This window comes from Pterocles gutturalis, unplaced genomic scaffold (genome assembly GCF_000699245.1).
Source record: "Pterocles gutturalis isolate BGI_N339 unplaced genomic scaffold, ASM69924v1 scaffold4110, whole genome shotgun sequence".
NCBI lineage: Eukaryota > Metazoa > Chordata > Aves > Pterocliformes > Pteroclidae > Pterocles > Pterocles gutturalis.
The window spans coordinates 1-10,560 of NW_010137977.1; the positions used below are offsets into that span (position 1 = coordinate 1).

General features: G+C 42.0%; 1 protein-coding gene across 1 annotated transcript in view; it reads left to right on the forward strand.

Annotated features, from left to right (window-relative positions):
* The first annotated feature begins 3,325 nt into the window (after positions 1-3,325).
* The window catches only part of ANKRD13C (ankyrin repeat domain 13C), a 17,279-nt gene continuing 10,044 nt past the window's right edge, over positions 3,326-10,560 (forward strand). Inside the window, 6 exon segments of the mRNA XM_010082784.1 lie at positions 3,326-3,359; positions 4,064-4,194; positions 4,197-4,206; positions 5,796-5,837; positions 8,936-9,040; positions 9,636-9,721. Of these exon segments, the coding sequence (XP_010081086.1) occupies positions 3,326-3,359; positions 4,064-4,194; positions 4,197-4,206; positions 5,796-5,837; positions 8,936-9,040; positions 9,636-9,721 (408 nt within the window).

Here is a 10,560-nt window from a genome sequence, read left to right on the forward strand (position 1 = left end):
GGCTGTGCTTCACGTCCGAAAACTGACTTCGTTTAAAAACCAAAATGATTTTTTTTAAGTGTGTCCGAGCTGTCTGCTTGTGGAGATGACGGGCGAGGGGTTCCTTTGCCTGCTGGTGGAACTGGCTTTGATTTTTCCCCAGGCTAAAGAAAACAAACCCAAACCAAAACTCTTCTTTTTTTTATTTTTTTTTTTTTACATGCTTTAGTTCTGGAATTTGATAGAGCCAAAACCTTGTTCTCAGCTCTTCTGCAAGTTTGCTTTAGACATAGAAGAGGCAGAAATATCCTTGTATTACTCTTCAATATATACATTTTTAAAGTCTTGCTAGGGCATTTTAAAATAACACGTTTAATTTGGGGAATAATTTACGTTGTTAAAAAGTGGATCAGCCTCTCAAGCCAGCTTAAGTTTCATGGTTAGTTTTGATCTCTCAGTTTCGTACCTGTTTCAAGAGGACCGTGATCTGTTCCTGCTGGAGATGCGAAGTTAGACGGGATGTGGTATCTGGACAAGTTCTGATTAAAGGGCGCAGCTATGTTCTTTTTCTGATTGAGAGATGAATGTTCCCTTTGTTTTACTTAATTGTATTATGTAAAATAAAAAGGAACATTAAGGTAGAGTGATCTTTGGGATCGGCACAATGGGAAGGATAATGTAACTTGGAAATTAAAAGCCATGATAGCATTAGGCACTCTGAAATGCAAACTAGTGTGTGCAGAGTAATATACAGCTTGGTTTTCTCATTCAGGACTGGGAGGAGTATTTCTTACAACTGTCATAACGTTTTTCTAAGTATGTCGTTATAAATATAGCTACAGATATATTTATCCTGTCATCTTCATTCCAAACATTGCAGCAGAGACTGGTAGAATGAAAGCAACAGACTGGGGAAGGAATTTTCTCACTCGGTGTATTCCTTCTGCTGACTTCTCCTCTACACCACCTCCAATTCCTCATCAAATAACTCCTCATCATAAGCTTATTATCTTTATTTTGGAGGCACTTCCTGATCCATCTTTGCTGCACCATCCTCTTCAACATGTACCACATTCATACGACCCTTTTTTGTATATATACACACGCACCCCCACCCTTACATAAAAAAACCCAACTTTCAAATGAACGTCTTTCTGCTTTCTCCATGTTATTTACACTAGAAACATGTTGCGGATTTCTGTCTCATTATCTTCCTCCAGATTTTTACTTTTAAGTGTTCCTTTGCTCTTAAGGCTTGACATACCAAAGGCCTGACTAATATTTCCTTGTTATTGTTTTCTTTCTGCCTGAATCCATCTGTCACTTGTTTACGTGTTTGAATTGTGAGTTATTTGGGGTAGATAACTTCAGCTGGCAATTAGAAATAAGGCAGAAGAATCCTAGTACCTAAGGAAGTGACGGGGGGGCTGGGGAGAAAGAACTTCAGTAACAGTTACTGTTTATAATTCAGTTCCGTTTTTAGTGTCAAGTTAAGTGCAGAAAAGCCAAGTCCTGTAGGATGTTAAACTCATGCTGTTCTGATAAAACAAACGCTGGCTGTGTCTGTCAGTTGAGCGCAGCCTGCCTCGCTCCCTGAATTAACCTCCAAACCCGTTACCCCTCAGAAGGCCAGTATCATTGTTTCAAAAAGGATGAGGTTCTTCAGAGAAGCTTGTATGTATACCTATTAGATTACTTTTATTTTCACTATAATATGCATTTGAGAGCTTAAACACCTATTCAGAATAAAAATGTTGTATTCTGGAATAGACAAATGTTGCTGAAATACTCTTGGAAGACAAACTCAGCTTCCTTGTGGGCGCGCCAGATGCCTGGCGAAAGGTTGAAAGCTACACGTGCACACACATGGACAAGTGCTGTGTTTGTGTCTGGTTTTGTTTGCGTGCCCTGAAGGTGCACGTGCAGGATTTTGGGTGCTGCTGTATCACTGCTTTCTTGGAGTACGGCCCTGTGGGCTGTATGACTTGGGGAGGGAAGTACACACATGTGCTGATTTCCCGAAGCCGTGGATGTTGATGAACTTGTCTTTGTATGGAAGGGAAACCTGAGATTGGTTTATATGGTGAATTGAGCTGTTGCCAGAAGAGAATTAGTTTAATTGCAACTGTTCAGGTATATGCCCATTCATGTTCTGGTCAGTGTCTAGAAATGATCCTATTGAACACGTTATCGTTATGATTAAGTTGCATGGAAGTCACTTAAAAGTGCACGTCGTCCACTTTATTTACAGTGCCCGTTTTATTACAGCTCTCTTATCTAGGTGGATGACATAGTTGTGTATTTCCCCCCTTCTCTCTCTCCAGCAGCTGTCTGGTGTAAAGCCGCTTGTTTTAATGGGATCTAACACTTGGTGTTGGGACTTGTGCTGTGGTTCATTGAAAACCTCGTTACAACCATCTGTACAACTGAAAGAACAACTGCCCTCTCCCACCCTCCTGCCTGTCCTGGCAGAAACGCTTAGTTCCACTGGGCCTTGGATAGGAAAAATGGGTTAGTTTTAAAGTTCACCGTTTTTTTCATCAGACTGATTGTACCTAGAACTCTTCTGTATGCTCTGGGTAGTAAACATTCTGGAGGAGCTGCAGCTGTTCTTGTCATGGTGAAGCAACTAAACATGATTTGTGTTTTAGGATCGGTGGGACTTGAGGTTGCAGTGCTACAGAACTCCACTGGAGCAGCTCCCTTTGAGTCCTGTAAATACTGGTACTAATTAATTTGTCAGTCTGGGACTTCTACCATCCAAATGCCAGTAAGAGCATAGTTGTGTAGCTCTGTTTCAGCAGCTGCTGGGGTTGGGTTTACATTGTCAGATCCCATCTCTCCCAAAGGAGCAGAAGTTGACTTGTCCTGCTGTGCCTGCCAGCCAGCCAGGTTTCTGCGATGAAATGTTCGGAGCGTCTCTGGCTGCTGCCCGCTTCACACCCTGATGAGTGCTGCCGCTGCTGCTCGGTCGTGATGGTTGGCAGTTGCTGCTAGATGGGAGGCTGTGGCAGCAGTGGGCTCATCTTTTCCAAGCCGTTTGCCTTCCCTCAGTTTTCCTGGGCAGAGTGAAAGCTTGCCTCTGCTTCAGGCTATGATTAGACAAAAGAGGAGTCTTTCCGCTTGAACAGCTCTTCCCTTTCTCCTGCTAACGTGAAGAACCTGAAGACCACATGGAAGCATTCTATGAGCTGTGTGATTCTTCACCATAATGTCTTCATTTTGTGACATACAACCTTACACAGTTTTGATGGCTTATTTTGACATTTGCTGCTGATAAACCCCATTTTGTTCCGTCCAAAGAGCATCAAGACCTCCACAGGTTTATCAGCTCTTAAGACGCATGATGAGCGATGAAACTGTGCAAAATGCTGTTCCAGGTTTGATTTTTGGATTTGCCAAAGCTGGCATTGTCTCTCAGCTCTTGCTGAGGCTGTTTTCCTTTTGGGAAGGGGCCAGGGAGGTACTTTTGTAAAGTAGCAGTGGAATTTTGATGGAAGAAAAGCATATGTGAAGTTACTGCGATGCTCCCCGGGTTTGGTGTGCTGTGTGCACGTTGTTGGACCGCTCCATCCACGGTCCTGCCTCTGCTCTCCAGCTGGCTCTCCAAAGCAGCCGTGGAGAGGTGTTGTGTCCACGCTCACTGAGCTTGGCTGGTCCTTTAAGAATTGTCTGGAGCAGAGTTTATCATGGGCAGTGAAAAATAGGCCTGACTGGCCAGGTAGTCCAGAACGGTAGGAACTCCAGTGTTTCTTTCAAAGTTTCATAATGTCTCTTTTCTATGTGCTTGCCTTGCCTCTCCTTCTTACCCCTTTTCCTAAAGGTGCTTTCCTGGCTTGCCTCCTTTCCCTTTGGTACAGCAGATAGCTTCTGATTTTATCTCACTGATCTTTGTTAAACCTTAGACTCCTCCTGGCTAAAGACCAGCAAGCAGGATGTTACCTCTTTCAGCTTCCTCATAAATAGTTTGGGTTTGGTTTTTTTTTTTCTTCTGGAATTCATAGATTCTGTGCTTTGTCGGTTATTGTACTGTCAGTTTTTCTGCATGCTCCTCTTCCTCTCCCCCTTGTCTGCTCTATCCAAGTTTCCGATCTAATTTTTGAATGGCGTGCTTCTTGCTGTGGGGCGATCATTGAGTCAAACAAAACTCTATGCTGGAAGAGCTCTCTGCAGGTGATCTAGTCCAGCCTCCCGCTCAAAGCAGAGATCATGCCGGAGTTAGATCAGGTTGCTCAGAACCTTGACCGGAGCAGTTCTGAAATGATGTGTTATCGCACAGCTGCACTTCCTGCTTATCGACTGAATGGAATCCACCAGAGTTCTCAGCAGAGCTGCCAGGGGCCTGGCTAGCTCTCCTTTTGTTGTTTCTTGCCGTTATACCAGGCTGTCATGGCTACTGGAGCTGTCTGACTCTCTTTTATTCATTGTTTGAAAGGTGGGGTGTTTTTTTAAATTTTAAGGTTTATTAATGTAAGAGAAAACGTAGAGCTATTTTTATATGTACTGTTTAAGTGCTTGGTATGGTGAGGAAAATGTTTACGCCTGGCTTGCACAATTTGAATTTTCTGAGCACATGGTTTGGCTCGTCCTCAAATTTGTTCCTCAGTAACGTTGATATTTCAGCCACTTAACAAAGAATGGCTGCATCCAGTACTGTAAATTATGGCTTGGCTGACAGATGTTACCAAATCTATTAATGGGAAATTGGAGGTTAGCCTGAGTGTGCATAATGAAGTGGGGTGTAGCTGCCTGTGATGCTGGTAGTGACCCGCAAGAATAATTGATACTACATGTTGAGTAGCTCATTCAAAACCACTTAGACATTCTGCCTCCGACTGCTTGCCTGACTCCATCAGGGGTTCATGATCCTGCAGTGTGCTGGCACTCCCTTTCTGTAGGAGTCTCAGTGTTTTGGATTGCATCTTCTGGATGCAGCAAGTACTTACTGCTGAGGTGATCCTGTAAAATCACCCTGAAATCAACTGCATTCATTATAATTGCAAAAGAAACTTGTTTTCCAGCAATTTTTCTGTTAACTTCATCAACAAAATGTTTGAACATATAAGCAGAGTAATGGAGTTAAATGGAAGAATTTTGCATCCTTAAGCTACAAAAATGTGTCAGAATTCTGGCAGCAGCATTAATGCAGTAAAACAACTCTGTGTGCCTTACAGTGCATGTTTAAGAACAGAAGTACAAAATGAGTCGTATGCAGAGCCGGGAAAACAGGGTCATGGTTGTAATATCTGCGAACAATCTCAGAAGCTTTCTTTGGAAGCAAGGCGTTAAAATAACCAAAAGGCTTTTTTTGTGGTGGTTACTGTTACTTCACAACCTGTCCAATACTGTATTAGTAAAAATTTTGTACAAAATCTTTGAAAAATTACTAAAGTAGGCTCTTAAAATTTTAATCAGTTTCACATGTTTGAGTAGCTTTTAGCCTAGATATGTCATTCTTTGTAAACTATCGGACTTTTCAGACCACGATAAACGTAGAGATGGGGGTTATCTCTGTCTTGAAGACACAGTTGGCCCTCTTTGGAGTGAGTTGCAAGATGTCATTAGAAAAAAAACCAAAACCCTCTGTTGGCCCATGAAATGTGTTTTCGATATATTTATTTTAACAAGTATAATCCAAAGGCTTGTTTAGAAGAATGTAACAGCTCTGGTGAATTTTAGTGTGTTCCTTTGTTAGGTCATGTAACTGAAGTTTCTTCATAAAGAACATTTGAGTGTCTGTGCAAACACCTGAAGGAATTGCAATGGATTCTGTTACCTTGAATCTAATATCTTATTATTTCTATGCTTTATTTTAGGAAACACTCCTTTACACCTTGCTGTGATGTTGGGACATAAAGGTAGGTAAAACCATCAATTTAGTTAGCTTTTAAATTGTCTTGAAGACTTAGGGGTGAGAGGAAAAAAAGATTTTTCAATTTTCCTGATCGTGATCTTGTGTTTCAAGCTAGTTCAGAGTTGAGGTTTTCTGAAAAGAAGACGGCACACAGATTTAGAAGAGGAAAAGTTGGAGAAGAAATCAGAGCTGTTGTTTAGGCCAAAATCAAGGAGTGACAGGTGAATTCTTTTTCACAGCTGAACCAGGACTGGCTTGGTGTTGTTCAGCCATGTGTGTCCTACGCCTGGTGTGCGGTGCTGCTCCTGTGAGAGCTGCTGTTAACTGAAACACCTGGCAGATCTGGAGAGGGAGGGCAGGAAATGCTGTAAGTTGTCTTAGGATGTTTTTGTAATACCTAGGAAGTGATCTAAGATAATTGAGAGTTAGAGTGGGAAGTAATTTTGAAGGAAGAAGGGAGAGAGATGGCTGGTGCAGAAGAAATAGTAAAGCTTGTTGGAATTTGCCAGTATTGGGCTAGCCTGGGATACTTTTAAACTTGAAAAAAAAAAAAAAAAGTTATGCAGAAACTTTTTGAGATGGCAGTGAGGCAAATATATTTCACAAGTACCTGCCTGCTGGAAGTCACAGATAGGATTATTTTTTTTTTTCTTCAACGTGGGAAAAATTCTTCTTTGTCAGGGCTGTTGTTTTCCAGTGAGGGTATCAGCCATGGGGCTTGGAACAACAGAAGGAACCGGAGACAGAAACCCTCCTTTAATTTCTCAGCCTTCAGTAAGGCATTTTAGTTCGTAAGATACATTATAGTTTTGTAGCTGCCTCCTCTGTGTTCTCAAGCAGCGATGATCAGCTGTGTGTGTGACTTCTGTTGTGCCTTATTGCAGTATTTGTTTCAAGCTTTAGTTTGTCAGGGTCATTAGTTCACATTTCCAAGTTTTGCACTGTTGGGTCTAGAAGGGGTTGTGTGGTTTTGATTAAAAGGCAATTAGCTGTCACGTAGCAACGCTTCCCATATAGCTACAGCAGTATCATACCACATCAATAAATACAAAAATTTTCATCAGAGATCCTTCTAATCACACTGACAGAAAAGAATTTCCCAACTTTAATTCAGTAGGGTTGAATATTTATTCTAAATCTCCCTTAAAATGGGGTCATGTTTCAGCTGCAGGATAAAAAGCACTCTTCAGTGCTGCCGGATTCCTTGAACACGAGTTATCTTTGTGTATAGTACAGCAGGGAGAGGTGTTTCTTCCCTCTGCTCCTTTTCTCATTGGCACGTGTTTTAGATTTCAGTTTGCAGTTTGCCTCTTGGCTTCTTTCCATAGCCATCCGGTGTATAAAGCCCTAAATCCTTTCGGATGCTTGCGGTGAGCCTTTGTCTGGCTTGCCTGGAGCGGGGCTATTTGTGCAAGACATCCAGCACAACACCTGGCTTTGCTGTTCTGACTTTGACTCCTGCGTAGTCGTTGACCAACCAGGAACCCCTGGTCCTTTCCTGGTTGGTCTGTCTGGTTGGTACCTAAGGTCAGTGTTCTGTCTCTCTGGGGTGATGCATATGGACCGTTCGGCTATACACAGCAGCGTTACAACCAGCCCTTTCTCAAGTGCAGAGGGAATTTACATCCTGTTTGGTTAACTGAAAGCATCATCTGGCTGGTGAATGCAAGCTGAATTGCCTGCTGCTGTTGTTGTTGTGTTAGAGCAACCATAAAAATACCTCTTTGTGTTTGCCGACAGAGTAGTCAGGGCTTTGTTGATTTACCGCAGAAGATAGTGTATTCACCAGTGAAGTATCTCTTCCTTTCCAAACACCGCGCTTGCCAGTGACTCACAGTTGTTGCATCTGGAATAACTAGTAGGGTTTCCTGTAGCACCTGTAGTAGGAGAACAATGCAGGAAGTTCCTCTAGGTGTCATGCCTGCCCATCCTACTGGTAATGAGGTGTTTCCTCAGCCTACGGCTCCGGCTGGGTGCTGCTCTGGCATTGGCAGGTGGGTCAGGTTGATTCTAATGAGATGCCATGAGGAAACTTTCCAGAGTTAGAAACTGAAGAACCGTTTCAAACGAGGACAGCTTACTCATGGAAACACTGAAAGCTTTCTTCTCCCCATAATTTAAAAGACTGTTCATCATTCCACCATCACCTTTTACCTGTAGGCAGAGTAGGGAATGCAGGATGAGCTGTGACTCTGCTGGGAACTCGCATGGCTCTGATGAGACGTTGGCGTTGCTTTGTCAGCGCAGTGTGTGCACGCTGGGTGTTGGGGACAGACGCTGTTACTTTTAATGGTAATTAATGGTGCTTTTAATGAGAGATGCAGCACATTGCAAGTGTACCGCAACACTGATGGAGCGCAGGACTGCGGGTTGTGTGCTCTGTTACCAGCGCTCCAGATATCCACCTGGTCAGTCCTACAATGCCTGTTGCACAGCAAGTTATGCACGTCTTCCAAGGCTTTCCGAGGTCCAAGTGTGCTTGTCTGCCCGCTGTAGGTGATGTGTCCCCACCAGAGGTTACAGCACGGAGGGATGTGTTAGTGCACAGCTTCCCCCGGCCTCCCGGAAACGTGGTGTTCTCCCAATGTGCCTGAAGTTGATGTCTCCGTGCACATTTCTAGCAAATGGGTTCACCATTGACCTTTGGGGGAAGGAGGCTGAGATAGAGAGGGGGAAGATTGTGCTCAGCTTCCACGTGTGGAAGATCCTGAAGTCTGTCCCGATACATGGATCTGTGCATTATGCAGGGGGCAGAGATATAATTTAAAGAAGATATTTGTTACGTAGTTGTGCATGTGTGTATGCACATACAGTAATGTATCTTTGTGAGAAGCAGAAGAGATGTCTTCAGCAGTTATGTAATTGGTGGTTGATCACTAACTACGTTTCCAGTGCTAGTATTTAACAGGAAAGTGCTACAAGTACTTACATAAATGGTTTTTTGTTTATTTGAGGTTTGAGTCACAATCTAGATATGTATTTTGTAAACTGTTTAAAACATTGAATATCTACTACTTTTGCTTTTTATTGTTTCCTTTATTATGAATTACATTGTTCCGTCCTTGATGTTTACTGTAAATAATTATTACTATTTTGTTACAGAATGTGCCCACTTGCTTTTAGCCCACAATGCTCCAGTAAAGGTGAAAAATGCTCAGGGATGGAGCCCTCTTGCAGAAGCCATCAGCTATGGAGACAGACAAATGAGTAAGAACTTCTGCTTCCCAATTAATCAGAAATGGAGACCTCATTCAGAACAGGAAAACAGTGGGATATTTCTTTTATGTTGCATCTCAACAGGCCTGTAGGCAAATTATTTATTCACTTCAGAAATGAAGCAGTGAAGGGAGAATTATTCTACTGCTACTCAGGAGTGCATGTTAATAGTATTGGGTATTACCACGTCCCGTAGCAGACAACTCACTGTCCTAGTTCATGATATATTAATGAGCTAGTATGTAATATCCCAACAACGTTCTGCATGTCACTACTAAGGAATTTTCTTAATGGGAGTAAATATTACACTGTATATATAGGCTCATGTTCAATACTATAGGTGTACCCATGTGTTTACTAATACAGGTGTACCAGACCTCCTGAAGTGGTTGTGTACTTTATATTATAAACAATTATTAAGGCTTTTCTTCCTGTTGTGACCAGAGTAGGCTATGAAGTGAATTTCTCCAAAGTCAGATGAAATGTTACATTTTTGTTGGTTTTTTAAAAGATGTCAAATAATGACAGTGACCTGTAATTAACAAACAAACAAACTAGGTTTGCCTTATAGTTAATTTCTGTTCAGTTACAGCACTCCTAAGGAAGCTTAAACAGCAGTCCAGGGAAAGTGTTGAAGAAAAGCGACCTCGATTATTAAAAGCCCTGAAAGAGGTACGTTCAAGGCAGTTGTGTTGACAAAAACACATCATGATGGAAAGCAGTGGCTTATGTCCTTAGTATGGATGCTCTAGCAAACTGTAAAAAAGTCTTTTACTTGTTTTTACAAATCTCTTCTGCCCTTAATAGCAATCTTGGCTTACAGTGTCCATTTTAAGAGGTTACAGAATTTTGTGTATTTTTAAGATAATACTTCCTTCTCAACTTGTAGAAATTCAAATAGAAAGGTTTATATAAGACAGAACTGCTAGTCGTCTTTGCATTCTAAAAGTTAACATATTTTTAATTTGAATTTATATAATGAGATTTTTAAGGCTTTCTTAAATCTTTTGTTGTGGTGAATAATTTGCTGGTTTTGTTTAGTCACCAGTCATGAATGACACTTTCTTTTCTTGCTTAGTAATGAAAGAGCTTTTTGGTTTAATTCTCCATCTGTGTGCAGCAGCCAATTCTTCTTGAGCATGGTAAAACATTCCTCAGTTTAGGGAACCCAGGAAGAAAAGCTTGGTTTCAGACTGCTGCTAGTGTGCTAAAACTGGTTATAGAGCGCGGGGGTTTATTTCCCTTTAGGTGGGCTGAGCTTCTCCTGCCTTGCCAGGTGGTAAAATATGAATGGGTTTGTAGAAGCACAACCACTTCAGTTATTTAAACTGTACACCTGAAACTGTGTCAGTGATACACTCTGTGAATGCGCTCTACCAGCGTTCCTACATTTTTCCATAGATCCAAGGAAAACAAAGCCTGCTGTCTGTAGGAGTGAAAAGCTTTACGTTTTTGTGTGAGAGCAAACAGCAGGCAGACACCGCCTTACTAAACCAGCTCTGCTGTTCCTT